This window comes from Oreochromis aureus, linkage group 8, assembly GCF_013358895.1.
Source record: "Oreochromis aureus strain Israel breed Guangdong linkage group 8, ZZ_aureus, whole genome shotgun sequence".
NCBI classification, from domain to species: domain Eukaryota; kingdom Metazoa; phylum Chordata; class Actinopteri; order Cichliformes; family Cichlidae; genus Oreochromis; species Oreochromis aureus.
The window spans coordinates 24,872,768-24,892,113 of record NC_052949.1 but is presented as its reverse complement, the minus strand read 5'-3'; the positions used below and the strand labels follow the sequence as shown (position 1 = coordinate 24,892,113).

Here is a 19,346-nt window from a genome sequence, read left to right as displayed (position 1 = left end):
CTGCATCCTCACTGGGATTAGATTTCTGTGGTGAAACGAGCACAGCTTGAATGGATCCAGTTATTGAAAAAGAAAAGGAATTTACAGCTTTTTTTTTTTTCTAGGCACAAGTTGCATTTGACCATATTTGCTAAAAGGCTACACAGCAGCTTTAAACTGGTTAAACATGAAAGAAAAGTGTCGCAAATTTTACATTTTGCAGAGCCACGTTTAGTCCTCGTGTGTGCTCATCCAACAAATCATTCTGTGATGTAAAAGCTACCAGTGACCTTTACACGAAGTGTCCTTTGACAGTGAAGTTGATGCACGGATCTATGGCATTAGCTAATGAATTATTTTGTCACTATAAACTTGTATTTACAAGGATGTTTGTGCTGAAATTATGTCATTTTATTGCCTAAAACCAGAAATAAACAACAATAAAACAAAAATAAATGACAGACATGACATTAAGTCAGACAATATTAATAAAAAGTTAGAAGTGGGTTGCAAAGTAGCTTGCAGAAAATGTGGGCAGGTTAAAGCTGCTTAAACGGGGTAGCCATAGCAAAGCGTTTGAGCAGGGCATCTACAAATCAGAAGGTTGGTGGTTTGATCCCTAGCTGCGCCGTCTCCAAGTGTCATCGGGCAAGATGTTAACCCTTAGTTGTCCTCCAATTCATCCATTGGTACATTTACCATTAAATCAATTCAGTCTCACCGTAAGGCCTGACTGTAGATCAGAAGGTTGAGGTTTCAAGTCACTTAATGGTTGTCGTTTCACAATTTTACTGAGAATATCAGATGATCTGCCAGTACTATGGAGGAGTTTGATTTTCTGGACTGCCGTTACACTCAATTAAAGATCACAAAGAAAATATATGCAAAAGTAGGTATAAAACTGCTGCTGACAACCAGGCAACTAATAATAATTATAAAGTGTCATTTCTCATTTATTTCTAGCAGTATGATATACTAGATTTCAGTAAAAGCAGAGGTATTAAAGTGAGCTAATACATGTAGCAATGTCATATTTTACATTTTTAAGGAGTTTTCAGGTGTTTGAAGACAACCTGCTAAAATCAGCATACTGTCAGTTTAGGAAATCAGTACATGTTGTCAATGATTTGTTCATTGCTATGTAAAAGCCCTAGACCTTATCACAGCAGGATTTTCTTGAATACCATACTTGAACTTTTAGATTGTGATGCCTAATATCTTGTTGAGTAATGATTTTTCCTTTTTTTCTGTTTTGGCTTAGAAATGAAGAGCGCTCCTGGCAGGAGCTACAACTGTTGGTTATTGATTATTCTTCAGCTCTGAAACACATTTATTATCCGGAGGCCTCACAGAGTTTTGTGAAACGATGTGACCGATGTGATTAATTCTCCATCTAAAATACACTTTACAAACTTCAGAGGAGCGTGTTTATGGTTGCGGTGAAATATGGCGAGTTCTGAAAGTCTTGACGGTAAAATATTGGACAAAACAAGCTGGATTTGAACCAATAAATCTTTCCTCCATTCTGCGATGAAACCGCTTTGGTCTGTATTAGTGGGTCATTAATTTGTCAGCCTAAACGTTCAGCATCCGCTAAGGTCTGAGTTACGTCTTTATGTTACAGTCACGATTTCTTAGGGCTGCTTGACTTATAATTATATACAAGGTAATTTCATTTACTTAATAACACTAGTGGTAATCAGAGATGTGAGATGAAGGTGGGAAAACATGTTTCTATGCAAATGAAAATAACCTATAGTAACATAAATGGCCTCTAGATGGTGCTGTTCACCATGTTATCAGCGTATTTAGGTCTTTGTGCTTCATTCTTCCAGATTCACTGCTTCACAAACATTTTTCCTCAAAGGGAATCACTCTACCCTGTGTGTGTGTGACGTGTGTGAGCGCTACGCTGCTATTCAGGACCTTTTGTTGGCACGGTAATCCTTTTATCTGTTAATGACAAGTTTTCAGATTCATCAAAGATTGCCGGGTGTCTGCGATTTTACAGATATTCTTTGGTGTTGTATTCTCCTCACATGACTGAGATATTATTCAGAGTTGCTTTTATGATACCTTTTCAGTATCTGCAGTGATTTTTCAATATAAACATCAATGTTTCCCTCCAACAGCTGTGTAAAGTACCACAAATCATCTGTTTAAAATCTTAAAAAAGAGAGCAGGAATAATGATTTGTTTTGGTGTACATGACAAAGTGGATGTGTATTTTTTGAAAAATGAACACCTACACTGTGGCTGACAAAGTAATTTCCACCTTGCTTGCTTCATGGATAAATAATAGCTTCCCTTCCTGATGATGGAGGGTGCAGCATTCCCTGGAGAATTGACTATGACTACTGTGTATCCTGTGTGGACCCGTATTTTTCATTATTTTCATCGTTAAATAATAAAAACTGGATATGAAAAAGATGCTCGACTAAACAGTGTTTCCTTTTATTTAAGTAACGAAACCGTTCATAACAGAGGAGCAGCCGTCTGGTTAATGCAGAATGAATGTGGCTGCATGTTGTGTTCTTATAATATGACCATGTCATATTATTTTGGTTTGAAATTTTTTGTAAAAGCCTCTTTTACAGTATATGAAAAAAAAACTAAACAAAATTAGGGCGGGGGTGGGGGTTGGTAGCTAGCTACAAGTCTCAGCACATATTGACTTAGCCTAGCTGACTGTGTTCAGCCATGTTCCCTTTTAACCATTTTAAGCATTTCTTCATTTAGTTCACAGTGTTTAGTTAATTTATTATGTTTATACATATCATAATTACATGCTTAATACATCTATGCTGTTTCTTTCTCAAATAGCAAACGCTTCAGGTCTCCAGAATGCAGTGACATGACAGTAAGTCAGTCATTTTTTAAGTTTATCTAATAGAAAAAAAGGATATTGAACTAATTCATATACATCAACTAGTGTGTAATAATGCTTTCCTTGAAATAATGCATTCTCATAAAAGCAGGTGCCAGTTTGTGGATACCGCCATGTTGCTCCGCCATCTTGAATACAGGGACCGAAATTGATCTTCCCATTCTGTCTTTTATGTATGTGGCTAGAGACCGGCAATATACAGAGTACACATGATAAGTTGCCTTCAAGCTAAAGATCAGAAATAGTTTTTTAAAACTATGTATGACATTTGAACATTTATATTTTCATCATCTCTCCTCCCTCATTTCCACCTCATCCTCTTCCTCCTCACCTCTTATCTCCTGAACTAAAGTCGGAGATCAAGTACTTGCATAAACATGCTTATTTATTCCCAGTGTTATCATAATTACTTACTGTCCATAGATTTGACATGTGATTCCCCCTCACCCCTCACCCCACTCTTCAGGGCGGCTGACAATGAGCCAGCTTAAGAACAACAACTGGTTATAAGCTAGCATTATAGCAGCTAATGGCTTGAATGTAATAAAAAGTTTGATTACATTCTCACATTGTAGAAAAATTTATTTGATAAGTGCCCAAGTCCAAAAAGTTAGCCAACTGTTAGCAGTTAGCTAACTGACAGTAAAGCTGTTATCAACAATACACCTCCGTAACGCTGTCATCAAGCTTCACTAAATAACCAACTCGCACTGGACTCCTTTCACAGTGTTTCACAGCCTCCTCCAGAGTAAATAGATATGGATACCTGCCATATTCAAAGGTGAGGTAAACAGCAGACTGACAGCTTAGACTCACTACAGATGAACAGTGGCCAGAATCTTAGGATGACATTTAATTAACACATATCCAGTTTTTTTTTAATCCATCGAACGGTAACCCTGAGGTACCCCTGAGCAAGGTACCGTCCCTACACACTGCTAGATTGGTGGCTGCCCACTGCTTCACTGAGTGAATGGGTTAAATGCAGAGAGGAATTTTCCCACAGGGATCAACAAAGTATACATTATTGCATTATTGTTATTATTCAAATATGATGAAATATAGCGGATTCAAAAATGTTGTTCTTTTTACACAAAGTAGAAACACACTGACCAGCCATGGCCATTGTCGGATATATAAATTCAATGTTTTTGAGGCGGTGTAAGAAAACAGAATTGAGCTGACTGTAATCTACTGACATCTAGTGGTGAGATTTTCCACTAGATGTCAGTGGAAAATCTCACCACACAATACTTTTAAGCACCTTCAAGCAACTCAACAAGCTCTTTAAATCAGTGTGTGTGGTGGATGGGTGTGTCTGTGTTGGTTCACTCACCGGAGCTGACAATACCACACTCACGCAGCGTGGATATATTTAATAGCCTGCTCATCAAATGCATCTGCATTCTGTTTGTTTCCAACCTCCCTGTACAATCACTTCCGCTGCCTTTCCTACAGTTTTATGTGGCTTTGATTGTTAACTTACAGATCGGCCACTGGATCACACAGACATCCACTGTGCGTCCTGATTGTGTAAAACACTGCAGGGTGGTGCGTCTGATAACTCTCCACAGCTCCAGTTTGGCACATTCCCAGTTGTCCTCTGATATAATATTAAAGCGGAGGTGGCAGCAGCGCTCAAAGACTAGATATGACCAAAATGGGTGTGGGCTGCAAGTTCAATTCCCTGCTGGTAAAATTAGGCTAGAGGAAGTGAATGAATCCCACAGCAGATGCATCAGTGATTGCTTAGAGTTGTTGGAAAGCTGTCAGTGTGAAGGCTTGTAGCTGAATTAGGCTGCACTGGAAAAGTATGCTCAGCAAGTCTTCCATGAACAAAACAGATCAAATACAGTATGCAACCCAGCAAATGAGTCACCAGTGCAGCGCATCATCCTTTGTTAACCCTTACATAAAATGCTTTTTAGGGTGTGTGTCGTCACGGTAGACGTAGGAAAATGACTGTTTACTTGCAATGAGGGAGGGAGCTCCTGAATATAAAGGAGTGACTCATGTGGTCTTTTTCTGTAACACGGTAGCTACTGTATTGTCTTGAGCTCTTCCTGGGAGCAGGGCAGGGATTTTGTCCTACACACACACACACACACACACACACACACACACACACACACACACACACACACACACACACACACACACACACACACACACACACACAAAGAACATATAAGCAGACAGCAATAATTGGTTGGGTCAAATCTGAGTGCACAGCTGCAAAATCATATGTTGAACTAGACGGCACATCCTCCAGCAAGGCCAGCACCCTGTATTGCAATTTTAATGAATGTCAGTGAATCTACAGTGAAACATTATGGGGTTGTGCCATTGCTTATGCTCCATATCTCCACCATGGTTCTTGAAATTCAGCTTGTTTCTTTTTTCCTATTGATAACATCAATGATCCACTGCTCAAGGAAAAATGAGCAAAATCAACGTTAATTTGTTTGAAAATCAATAAAAAGGAAAAAATAAGATGGGTGTGAGTCAACCCAGAATGCTAAGTTTGAACTGGCATTGCATTGAGAGTTCCTCCTCAAAAATATAGAGTGTAAAAATTGATAACCAAATACTAAGTTTAACGTAATTGTTATTTAGTTCCAGTTCACAGCTGTTTTCTTAAGGCATTTAAGGTAATATTGCAGAAGAAAAAACAAAACTATGATCTGTGAGCAAGAACAGGACGAACTCCCTTTTAACAGGAAGAAATCTTCAGCACAACCTATTATGAGGACTCTGAAATCAACGTCAAACATGGCAAACGTGCACCTTCTTGCATTGATTTATTCGTTCGAAAACAACAGGTCCTCAACATCCATTGATAAAAAATTACCCATTTTTTCTGCTTCTGCCAATATTATGGTGCCAACTGAGATTATGTCTACTTTTACTTGAAACCAGGTTAACATGCTGATATTTTCACATGAGAACGGATGGAGAATGGTATCCGTGCATTTTTCACATTTTTACTTAAAGAAACAAACAATTAATAATTTATATATAACACAAGAAGTGCTGCCAATTACCTCCTGGTCAGCTTTTGAATCATTGCAGTTGAAGAGCACTTTGTATCTTGGAAAACACAGTAGGTGACATGTAGGGGTGTCAAATATAAGGCCCGGGGGCCAGAATCAGCCTGGCAAAGACTGAAATCTGGCTCACTGGAAGGTTTTGAAATATGAAAATAATTAAAGAAAAGCTAAACAATAACAACTAAAGAAGAAAAAAGTCTAGATATTTCAGGTTTGCTTAGTTTTTTGTTTTAGTTTTTCACAATAAGTACACAGTGGGGCGAAAGAATGGGATGTTTTGTGTGAATTAGTCTGTGCAGTGAGCTACCGGAACCTTTTCTGTAATTTTATACATTTATTTATTTGTGTTGACAGATTTTTGTCATTTGCTAGAGCAGTATTTCTTTGTCATGAGTAAAAACTGAGACGTACCGTTGAAGTTGCACATCTTTTTCTTATATCAAATAGGATTGAAAGTGTAACGTCTAACAGAAAGGGTAGTTTTGCTGGTGTGGCCCACTCAAGATCAAAGTGGGCTGCATGTGGCCCACGATGTAAGTTCGACATTCCTGCCTTGCAGTTTATAGAGGATGGAAAGACTGCACTCTCAAATCTTGTACTGAGACACTATAAGAGATGTAAGAACCATAGATCTGCCCTTTATTGACTTCGCCCTTGGTTTTAATTGTATTCAGCCACATCTTCTTGCACACAGCCTTTAATTTAATTTGAATATAGATTTTAGCACAGTGTTGGCTCACTGGCCTCTTAACAAACAGGTCCTGTGGGTCTAGGCTATTGGAACCCTGTCCAGTCATCCTCAATTGGATCCCCTCAGGGCTGTGTGTGTTTTCTATCTGGTTCTAATACTAATAAGTATTAGAACAACCCTAGATCAAGATGCATGTCGACAGCACTATAATTGTAAGTCTTCTGCAAGATGTGGAGCAAGATTATGTCCCAGTCCTTGATGAGTCTGTTAGCCTGTGCGTTCTCCTATGAAATGTGGCTTCAACCACAGAAATGTTTGATTTCAAAGAAATTTGGGACGTTTAACTGTATTTTCTTAAGTTTTAAAGCTTTTCCCTACTGACAAAGACCTCCCCTATGACCATTCATATACACGAAAATAATTAAGTTATAGATTTCTGTAATTTTACACATTTACTTCTTACAATTTAATCCCAAAGAGTCATGCTCACAGATTCCTTTAATTTATTACAGCAGCATTCCTTTATCATGTAGGAAAACTGAAACATATGGTTGAAATTGCACTTCTTTATCTTATATTAAAATGGTTCAGTGATTAAATGTGCAGTTTAGTGCTGTGTAATACTGTAAATTCTGGTATGCTCCAATACTAATAGTAAAACTGTTGCTTAATTTTAATATGTCTAACACTCACCTTTTTTTTCTCCTAGACTGCATGGTTTTGTCAACAATTCACCTTTTTCCTGCTTGGCACCTGAGATTAAAAATGTGTGTGGCCATGCCAAGCTCTATTCCAGTTAAATATTGACCATCCCAAAAAACTGATGACTCATTTGGCTAATGGGTTTTAGCATAACCATTTAGTTTTTTCCTGCTGTAATGCCACTCTAAATCCCAAACATCCATCAATGAAAGAACAAGCTAATTGTTTTACAACACAGGCAACCTGAAGTCCCACATATTACAGGATGCCTGCTTAACAGCTGTTGGACTTGTGCACTATACCCAAGAGGAGCTGCCTCAGTAGTATTGGACACAGGAGATTCGCAGCCATGAATCTGAAAGTGTCTGCACAGAACAGCAAGTAGAGGTAGAGGAGGTTTGATCCAAATATTGATAGCATCGGTGGTATTGGTGGTATCGCATTGATACCAACAGAATAGGATCGATACTTTCTTTCTATCCTCTAAGTTGAGCAAGTAGCCCACTGACTTGCGTTGAATTTTTTTTTCATTCTTTGCAAATTAATATATATACCTCAAACTAAAGAAAATGTCAGAACCGTTTTGTGTTGACTGTCTATTTTATTTATAGCCTGTAGCACACTTAAAAAACAGAAGGTGACTCAAAGTGCTTTACAGACAGACTCATTTACATTCCAGGTCTCCAGTAAACCCAGTCTCAAAATACATGAAAAGCTGAAAGGTGTGTTTTAATGTGTAAACTAATTACTGGAAAAGTAAAACTCACAGTGAGTTAGTGGTCATTGGAATTTGCAAATGGATGATGATTCAGCTCATAAGTCATGACACACTGCTCTCATCTGCCTTTAAAAGTTAAACGTATCAATATCGGTATTGGGATCGGTATACTTGCCCCGCATTTACTTAATATCGGATCATACCAAAATTTGCAGTATGGCACAGCACTAACAACTAACTGAAATTCTGAATCGGTGCCAGAAGCAAGCTGGACCTTTAAGACAGGGAAATACACCCAAAACAGAATTTGCATTTATATTGTGCAGTCTGTTTTTGCATTAAAAACTTGGAGCCACAGCCTAAATAAGATGTGGAAGCCAAGTGGTATGCATAATACTGTAAAGCTTCCAGAATTACCCTGTAAAAAGACTGATTCCGGTCTCTCGTCCTTCCTTAAAACAATGACCGATCATTCATCAAGTCATATCTTTGATTTGCCACATTATCACCTATAAGAGATCTTATTTTTTTTTCTAGATTAACGAGAATGCTTTTGTGCTGCATAATTAGAAAGTGTGTGGATCTTTTGTTTTAGTGTGGATTTTCCACACAACCATGCCTTCTCCCGCTCCCAACATCACGTTACGGGAGAACTGGAGAGAGAGGCGGGGAGGGAGAGCGAGAGAGAGGGTGCTGTTTACATTGTGAGCAGACCTCAGATTTACAGTCATCCAGCTGCACCGCGGAGACAACAGCTGCCTCTCTTTAAAGGACAGTTTTTCAGTTTTGTTGTCACTTGCCAATTTAGGCTTTACGCACAGTCATGATTTTGACGCACAGGTGAACTTACCTCACCTCAACGTACCCCGATCAGAACTCAAAAAAGGAGAAAAGAAAAGTGTCCAGTTCACACTCTCCTCCTCCTCGTTTTTCCTTTTTTAATTGCTGAAGCGGAGCAGGTCGTCAGAGTCATGTCCAGGAAGAAGACAGCGAAAGGCAAAGGGAGCTCCAAGAGCCCCAAGGCATCTCCGAGCAGCGGGAGGACGGGGAAGGGTTTGACCGCAGCTGCTGCTCCGTCCTCAGGGCTGGTCTATCCCAGCAGACCGTCCATCAGCAACAGCGGAGAGTTTTATGACATCGCCTTCAAGGTGAGCACAAGCTTAGCGTAGGGTATTCGTCTTATAGCGACTTCACCTGAAAAGTGAAGCGAATCAGCAGCAGCCAATTTTAAAAAGTCCCTCTTTAAAGGAAAAAAGCATGGCTTATGTTCTTAGTTAAAAGTGTGCTTGTGTCCAGTGGAGATGCATGACTCTACAGACAAATCACAGTGAATGTCTGCAGAGATGAATCTAAAGATGATTAAAGATAATTCATTTTGCCCTGAAAAGGAGTCTTTTTCTTAAAATAGTTGGCTTTCTTCTTTGTTTCTACTTTTGTAGTTTTCAGGCATGGCTGTGTATGGAAGTTAGTTTCGGCCAAGAAATATCATTTCCTATTGTGTTCATTTTTATTTCAGAATTTTCTTTTAGTTTAGTTTCTCTGAGATATCATCTCATCTCTTTTGACTGCTGGATAGTAGCTCTATAGACATCATACACCTTGTCATCTATTTTTTAACAGGCTTCTTAAGCCACTCAAGGTGCTTTAAAACAGAAAAACATACGTAACATATACAAAAACATATGCTGTGTGCTTATGCAAGAAAACAAATGTTGTTTTCAGTGTTCTGTTTTTGACAGTTTTTCCTTCTGTGCTTGAGATTTCCTCATGTTTACCTTCCAAACTGCTCGCACATGCATGAAATGCTGCTTAGTGCATCCGGTGTCTCCTTTCAAGTGCTGAACTTTAGAAACATTAAGTGTTGCTGCACACATGTAGTCCGGTGCAATAACATGGAAGAGCTGATGATGATGGAGAGGGGTTTCTATTATTAATGAAATAAATTAACAGCAGTGAAGGAGAGCAGCGGCACTTTTTGTTTAACAGGAGTGGAGCTGACAGAATAAGTGCTACTGCCATCTCATGGTAAAGTTCAGGTTTGAGATGTCCTGATAGCTGTGTCAGGAGGCAGATGCCATCAGGGATGAAGGTCTGTTTTAGTCTTCCCTTACAAAAAAATGTAACCCTCCCCCCAAAAAACATCATCTTGGTGTTTTGAAACCAGATGTGAGGAGTGAAAAGGTGGATGTGATTGACTGGTGCTCATAGGAGGTGATTGTCAGTCACATGATACGGCAAACTTTGCTGGTCACTTATAGGCACACAAATTGACAAAACTAACCCAAAGTTTCACTTGTTATGAGTAGAAACAAGCAGATGAGCCCATAAACTTATCAGGAAAGTGTTTACTGAGGTCAGGAAACTGTTTTGCCATACACACTTAAGTGCACCCAGAAGTTGTTTTTTGCATGCAGGGGTGTCGCCCACTGCTGGCTGTTAAAAAAAATGCAGATTTTGCATCCCTTCCTTCTTCTCTTTTCGCAAGCTACATCTACACCGTGTGTGTGTGTGTGTGTGTAGCCCATTTTATGTGTGTAAAAGAATTTTTTGAGTTATAGCTTATAAAGGAAAGATTCGGATCATTTAAAATCTAAATATATTTTCTGCTTTTCTATACTACGTGCAATTCTAAATACACTGTTGTGCAAAAATCTTGAATTTGTTTATATTTTGGTAGGAAAAAAGGTAATAGGTGCAGTAGTTTATTGAAATGTGCAAACTTAACACTTCAATAAATAAATGTAAGCCTGAAAGTCAATATTTCCATAAACAGGCAAATCCATAGTGTTCCATTGTGTGCTTTTCTACTTTTAGTGTATTGGCAGTGTACTTGGCATTACTGCTATGCTGAAAAATAAAGCATTTTCCAATTAGTGGGTCTTGCATGGTGTATCAGTCTCAGACAGTACTTTTATCTGCATTTGTAATTCCATCAATTTTGACAAGATTTCCAACACCACTGGCTGAGGCTCCATTGTGTTTTAGTGGCTGTAGACACTCACTGTTTTACCTCTCCTCTGACCTCTTCCATGCACTTTGATGACTTATTTTTTCAAACTGTCATCAAACTGCATGGAGGTGATCAGAGGAGATCCATCCATCTCTCTATAAGACTTACTGTCACTGATTTTCAGTCCAGTTTTGTGTGTAATTTCACATAACCCAGCCCTTTCTTCCTGTTTCTCAGATACGGTTCAGCCACTGTAGGGTTTTAGGTGTTTTGCTTCTTCTTTTGTCCTCCACTCATCCAGCCAAGATATACCAAGATACACTTTCAGTTAACAGTTCTTTGGTAATCCTCTTGTTGGTGCTAAAATACTATTTGATACCTGTCAATCTGTGTTATCTTTAACATTTTCTATGGATTCAGCTAAAGACATTGAAATCAATTATGTGTTTTTTTGACAATTGGTTCTTTGCTTAATTATGTCTGTTATGTGTACACACAACACTGGTTCATCCCTTGAGTTAGGTACCTTTTTATGCCTGAATGATTCATAGGTCTATGTTAAGTGGCTTAACTTAAAAAAATATTAATCATATGGTATAAGACTGGAATGAAGGTGAGTGAAAAAACAGCAAATGTCTAAAGAAATGCTTGAAAAGCCATCAGAAAACTAGAGAACTATTACTAAAAACCTATTTTGCAAAATCACAAGAATGTCTGGAGACTTGGAAGCAAGTACTAGGGAGTGACGATCTGGAAGAGCCAGATCCACAAATATTTAATGTTTTTTAGTTTTGTAAAAGCTCTAGATCTCCACCACGAAATTTGACTTGGTGGTTTTTACATACTTAAACTAACAGAAAGACAAAAAAGACAAACTGCAATGATTCACAAATATGTATCTTGATGCTATACTTGTTGTTAAACCCCTTGAATTAGTTTGTAGTACAATCATATCTTGAGTGTTTGAAGTAAATCTCTCTGTACCTCTGTCTTGGCTCTCGACTTGGCTGAGGAATAATCAATAATGACACAGCATTGACACAGAACATACATAATTGAAAGTATGAAATGGAGATGAAAAAGACTAATGATATTCTACATTAGGCATATGCAAATCTAAATTCTCATTATGTGGGTGGCAGCTGGTATTAATAATGCACCCTGATTAGCCACTGTTCCCATGGTAGACTGACCAAAATCACAGCTCCACTTTGACTTTGTGTGGTACTCCCACTTGTAACAGTTCAGTGTACCAAATGTCACCTCTGAACACAGCAAATCAAACCTAAATGAATACCAATATCAGAGTAGACCACTAAATAAGAGAAAAAAATGTATATATATTTATATACAATGCGATATGTAAAACACCATAAAAATAAACAGTTTTGTGTCCATTGGTCTGTACATGCTGCTTTTTCCCAGTTTAGTGTATTTTGTATATGTATTTTTTTATATACCTCAAACATCTTCCCACACTCACACACGCGCAAGGTTTAAAATTTTATGAACCAATATATTGTCACTTTCTGTCTCAGGTGATGCTCGTGGGGGATTCAGGCGTGGGAAAGACTTGTCTGCTGGTTCGCTTCAAAGATGGAGCCTTTCTGGCTGGGAGCTTCATCTCCACCGTGGGCATTGACTTCAGGGTAAGCATTAGCATATAGGCTACATTGTGTCTGCCTGTTCACGTCATTGCTTCTTTAGCCAAGTGTACGCTTTGTCAAGTTACTGAGAAATTAAAAATTCTATCCTTATAGTCCCTATGTGAATATCATAAGCTGTGGCTGATGATTCCATCCAAAGGAAATCTCTTTCCACTATTTTTCAAACTTAGTCTGGCTCTGAGAATTGTAGCTGTTTGCAGTATGAGTTGTGCCAGAGATTTTATTTATGGAGGACATATGGTTTAGAATCTTTGGGAGATTTCTGAAATAGTAGAGATGTTCGCTGCCTCCAAAAAGTTGATCAGCAGTCGAAACAGGAAACATATTAGTGGAATTGTTTTGCACTAACACATGCACAGTAAAGCTTTACAGCTGTATCAGATCTATAAAATATGTATGAAGCCTCCAAGTCTGAAAAGCCAATGCCCAAGTACCTTAAACCTTGGGCTTTTTTTAAGTAGCCACCAGGAGGTGCTATCTGTGGTTGCTAAACAGCAGCTGTGGCAATTTTGAATAAATCATTAAGTCTGTTTTGTGAATTCTGATCATTCTAAAGTTCAGAAAGGTGGATTAACCAGGGATACTCATTAGCCATCCCTACCCACCCCCACAGCATCCAATTAATTTACAGGAATTTAATGTCTCTGATATGCTGCTTAGACATGGTGGTGACTCCCAAATCAGAGCCAACGAGAAACTCAGTGAGAATCAATAATTGAATCAGAATCGCTAAATTAACCTGGACTCTTAACTTTTGCTGTAAAAGTTAAAAATTTGACAGAACAATGTACGAGGGGCAAGCAGCAATTTGGGAATTAGCTAGTGTAGCCAAATGCAAATAGCCTAGCGGCTAGCTAACGCTCGATTTGCAGTCAAGTGACAACAGTGTATTATAATGCGAGGAGAAACAGCAGGTCCACGTTATTATTTTAGAGTCGTTTGTTTGAACAGATAAATATTTAAAATTAAGTCAATGTCAAAATGTTGAAACTTCAGGATACTGTAAACGGTGAGGGTGTTGGGGATACTGCAAAAAATGTCTTAAAAATCCTGAAATGAATGTTCTGCCCACACCCACCAAGGCCAGGCTAGCATAGCAATTGCTCATAACAGGACCTCCTAAAGTTGTTTGTGGGTGTGTAGCATATTGGGTTTTTTTCTGGTATTGTGACATTCCTAAATAATATATTCATGAATAAAATATCATAACACAGATGTGGTGAGGTAGATTTTTAGACTTATGTTCGTGCGGGTGATCGTGGCTTAAGAGTTGGGCGTTCGCCTTGTAATCGGAAGGTTGCAGGTTCGAGCCCCGGCTCGGACAGTCTCGGTCGTTGTGTCCTTGGGCAAGACACTTCACCCGTTGCCTACTGGTGGTGGTCAGAGGGCCCGGTGGCGCCAGTGTCTGGCAGCCTCGCCTCTGTCAGTGCGCCCCAGGGCAGCTGTGGCTACAATGTAGCTTGCCATCACCAGTGTGTGAATGGGTGAATGACTGGATATGTAAAGCGCTTTGGGGTCCTTAGGGACTAGTAAAGCGCTATATAAATACAGGCCATTTATGTTTACTAGATTTTTCCTTTAAACAAGCACTACAGAGATTTTACATTGAATATTAATAAAGATGGAGACTTACACAAAGCATGATAACAATGAGAAAGGCTACAGTTCCTCATGATGTTAATTTATAACACCAAGCTTTCAATATCTGGTAAATAATATTTTGACAGCTTTAACACCAAGTGTAAACTTATAAATATTTAATAAAGTTTTTCTGTCAAAAATTGTAGGTTTAAATCAGGACTGGGACTGTTTTGCAGTGCCAGAGAGGAAATTTTATAGCTGCTTTCACACTTTCAGTAGTGCTCTCCTTGACGATTGAACCGGCCTTCATGTGCAAAATCAGTACCTCTTAAATTCTTCACTTGGGAAGTGCACTGATTTTCAAGGACAGCAGCAGCAAGCGGGAGAGATTGAGAGCATATTATTGGCTGACTGAGAGTGAGTAGTAGCTCTAGAAAGAAATGTTCAGCTATAATGACTAGCCTTTAAAAGTTTAAACCCTCTCTGTCCCCTAGGCGACACAATGCATTTAAACTGAATGGAACAAAATGAAAAAGTCTTAGTCAAAGTAAGTTAATTTATTGATGGGTTATTTGCCCAATTTTTGCCCGTCATGCCCTGGGGGAAATTACATGTGAGGCTTACATAAAAAAAAAGGAAAGAAAGAAAAAAATAGTTACACTTGAAGTGTCACAACTTGGGACTAGAAACAGTTATCGTAGCGGGTGTTTAATGGTAGAAAGTAGGTACATTTCAATATCTGAAAGCCCTGTTAATGCAGCATACCAGGGCATATTTTGTTGTATATTCATTGATACCACACAGGGGAAGCATTCTGTGCTGTAATTTAAGAGAACCATGCTGCTTATTGAGCATTTAACATATCGGTTGCTGTTTTACCAGGGCAGCCAGGGTCTCATGATACATATAAAAGAAGTAAAGGTAAAATCAGCATGATGTAGCAAGCAAAGGCTGCAAACTGTGAATTGGAACTGTGCTGAACACAACATTAGACAGCACAACGCTGTTTCAGACTCAAGAAAAACAGAACAGCAAAAGAGGTAAAAATAGATAAAAGTGTTTTGTCTCCAGTCATTGGCCACAAAGACTGTGTAACAGAAAGAAGTGGTCATTATCACTTTGCAAGCAGACTACAGAGCTAAAAAAAAAAAAAACTAAACTTTTACAGATTCTGGATCAAAAAACTCCTGTTATCCCAACCGAGCTTTGGCTGTTAGCGTGCTCTGTGTGTTTGTCCCCTCATTATCACTTCTATGACATGAAACCATCTTTCCTGGCAATTACAGTACAGGGGACAGTGTGAGCTGATTATTATGAAAAATACTATTGGTTATTTCAAAGATACATATTTAAGAGTTTATACATATATATATATCATCACTCAGTCTTTGTTTGTTGCTTTACCTAATTCTTTTTAGCATTCATAGAGATCTAGGTGGATCTCATTAGCATTTATTTACTCATATACTGTGGGCAAAACAAGAACCATGAACCTGGAACATAGACAACATAACAGTAACCAGTGTGATGTCACTTGTTTTGGACTATATTTTGAAGCTTCAACATTTTTCTTGGGTTCTTTTGGAGGCAGAAGTGAAGATATTTATGCTAAGTTGATGTGCTAAGGGATCAGTTAATGCTAACAAAACACTAGAATCTCATCCATAACCAAACATCTTTGCGATCTGTACCATGTAGCAAGCTTTAGCATTAGTCAGATTATCGATCAAAAAGGTTTTAGAGCAGGTAAAAGGCGCACGCACAGAGAATAGATCCAGTTTAATGAGTCCAATTAGCAGAGGTGAAGCACAGCAGGCCTAGCCTCCACTGTTTTTATCGTAAATCTGTTAATCAACGCGAAGTCCAGTATCCAGGTGGATGAGTTATAAAAAGATTCACCCAACTCAGATTTGTTCTGAAGGGGGAAGTATCCTGTGAAGCTAAACGCAATTCATACCATGGGCTTTGAAAGTCTACGGGTATTTAATCACTTTTAGAGCCAGCTTCGAGTGGTACTTAGACGTGATGTAGTTTTTGGTACTTGTGCTTAAGACCATTACACACTGAGCAAGATTCTGATGCAGGTGCAAATTTGTCAGGTAACGTAGACACACCAATAACATTGAAAAATTCATCCTAAAAAACACACGGAAAAGTCAACTTCAAGCAAAGATGAGCTGGACCTGATGGAAGAAACTGAGATTCTGAGTTCATCCAGTTCTTACAAGAAGGCAGTAGGACAGCAAATTTCATGGTTTGATCTGAGCATTCAAGCTGTATCACAATAACTACATGTTGGTGGCCAGCCATTAAGGGGCAAACTGATTATCTGTTTCTAGCCCAACAGCACTTTGGCATACGGAGGGGATCAAACACCCACACCTGCTTTTAGTGTACAATTTTTCCTATCACCTGATATGAGAGTCAGATTTCTCCCCTGACACAACAGAAAGAACCACACTTAAAAAAAAAAAGTAGAGCGATTTCTTTAACCCTTTTAAAATACCTGTTTTACTTTTTGACAAAGCTGATAACTAAAAACCTTGCTCTAATGTTCAAGGTCTATAACTCACAAGCACTCCCACACATGCTGACATTACCGTTTACTCCTCATTAATGCGCCTGCTCAGACTCTCATCTCTTCAGTCTCTGCCTCTGTATATATGTTTTTGAAGTCTTGAGCACTTTGTGACAGATTTCAGTTATTATTAGGAGCTTGACTATCTGGGGTAGACACTTAAAGAAGCACTCCTTTGACAGTCTTTTGAAATGCGCTCGTTTCGTCAGGCTACTTATGGGCTCATACGCTCATTAGACCTTAAAATAATCCATGTGTGATTAACACTTTAGTGTGACTGCTTTTTAAATATATGGTTTTATTAACAGAACAAACTTTTTAAACAGCACCTTTGTCTTTCTTTAGTATGGAAATGTACTTTAAACTGATCAGAAACGTGGTCTGAATCTATGTATGTTAGCCAGCCCTGGCTAAAAATGACCAAAAGTGTGTGTTGCTTCTCATTGAGTGTGTTGCTTCTTCTAAGAATATATCTACCTACATTAGTAGAGTTAATTTCCCTTTCAAAAGAAAATTGGAGGCACTCGCCATTAACATTTTGTCTTTACTTAACCCCTCTGCTGTAGATAATGTTATCAGCTTGTGCGGAACAGTAAATGATGGGCACCAGAGCTTATCTGGAAGGACGCCTGGGTAATTTGGGTGTCTTTGTTCTCATAACTTCCCTGGTACCAGAGGGTAGTATCCTTAGAGCTCAGTGAAAATCTGTAATTGGCACCGTCAGTAATATTTGAGGATAAGTAATTAATATTTAGCAGCTTGCAGCCGACACAGTGCCGCACAGGTCACCTCGACTATCACCCCACGCTTAATTAAAATGAATATTTTAAGTTAAATTGCTCATACTGGTAAGTTACTTGGGTGAGTTTTTAAAGATCTGTTAGATGTGAGGCAATAACAGATTTTATGAGCAGGTTAACAAAAACTTACCTCCTGTTTTAAAAAAAAAAATTGTTTGTTTTTGGTGAAGTGTAAATATGATGTCATAGTTGCCAGTAGTGCAGCCTGTGTGTTCATGCACCCATTAGGGCAGAAGCACTGAAGCTGAAGTGCTGTAAATGTGCTGTCGTTAAGTTTAAAATGTGATATATTCCAGCACTGAGTGCGCCTGTGAGTGTTAAAAACCGGCACTATCGGCTCTGTCAGGAATGTGCAGCAATGTGACCTTTTTACATTTAAGATAATGAGGAATATGTGTCAGCACTGAGCAGGGGGAAAAAAGTTTTTGGTACTCCTGCTTGCTTTTTTTTTCTCCATCTATTTATATTTCACTTGACAGGAAGAAATGATGAGTCAGAAATCAAAGTTCAAACGCTGCTCGACCTCGCTCCTTTTCTTTTTTATTTTTTGTCTTTTCCTGGGAGAGGTTTGTTAGAATTTCTGATGAGATTTACCTGTTTCCATGGTGGAGGAATGGCAGATCGTATTCCCGTTTCTCTTCCCTGCTGTCGATAATACATGTGTGTCTGTGTGTGTGTGTGTGTGTGTGTGTGTGTGTGTCTGCATTTAATTATTTGTGCTTTATCTTATTACCATAGTGTGGCTTTTCTGTCCCTTTCTCCACCTATTCACTCAGCTTTAAATGATGCTGCACAGCACCAGGCTGGCTAATCATTAAACACAATGCTGCACAGCTCACATCGACACACGTGGTTTGTGTGTGTGTTTGTTGCTCCTTCCAGGCCACACACACACACACACACACACACACACACACACACACACACACACACACACACACACACACACACACACACACACACAAACAGTCTATCAGAGCATGACACGCAGGGCAATGTTGACCACCTCACTGTATTTTCTTTTTGAACTAACTGCCATGTGACATGTTTTGCTTATGTCATTGTATGTGGGAATACAAATGTCTAGACAGGAGGGACAGCTGATCCAGAATCAGCTGCAAGGCTCTTATCTTAAAGACCTTGTAGTCCTGTGAAACTCAAATGGAGCACTTTGCTCTCAGACTGATGGCTTACCTGTGGTTCCTAGGATATTCTTATACAACAAAATAAAACCAGTACTGGTACCAAAAAAAGAAGATTTATTCATAACACACGGGAAAAGACCAAGGGAAACCGAGTTAACGATAAAAACGATAAAAAAAATAACGATAAAAACCCCGAAAACTATAAATTTCACACCCCAGCCTCAACTCACGTACTGGTACTGGTCCGTGGCCCGGGGGTTGGGGACTGCTGGTATAAAGTGCTGATGTAACAAAGTCGAGTGTTAATCTAACTCACAGTTGGTGCCATATTGCAACCCACCACTACCCTTGTTCCTCCTTCCATCCTATATCTGACTAAATAAGTGCTATATCTGTAGTCACTGATGCCTGTTCCATGGTGTGCTGGTGTCTTGCATGGTAGAGCAGCGAGGTGTACTCGCCCCAGTTTATGCATTCCACGTATTTGCATGGAAGAGCAGGGAGGTCCCAGAATTATGGGACCTATGGGACTATGCTGCAAAATATAAATGAATTCAGATGGAAATAACAATCGTCTTTGACTATTATGGTCTTAACT

General features: G+C 38.9%; 1 protein-coding gene across 2 annotated transcripts in view; it reads left to right on the top strand.

Annotated features, from left to right (window-relative positions):
* The first annotated feature begins 8,623 nt into the window (after positions 1–8,623).
* The window catches only part of LOC116330282 (ras-related protein Rab-26), a 112,126-nt gene continuing 101,403 nt past the window's right edge, over positions 8,624–19,346 (top strand). The window contains exons 1-2 of one of the 2 annotated variants that reach the window (XM_039616443.1): positions 8,624–9,175; positions 12,516–12,626. In XM_039616443.1, coding sequence (XP_039472377.1) covers positions 8,999–9,175; positions 12,516–12,626 — 288 coding nt within the window. In that variant the 5' untranslated portion in view covers positions 8,624–8,998. The remainder of the gene's footprint in view (positions 9,176–12,515; positions 12,627–19,346) is intronic. The other variant, XM_031752548.2, reaches the window with a different exon arrangement.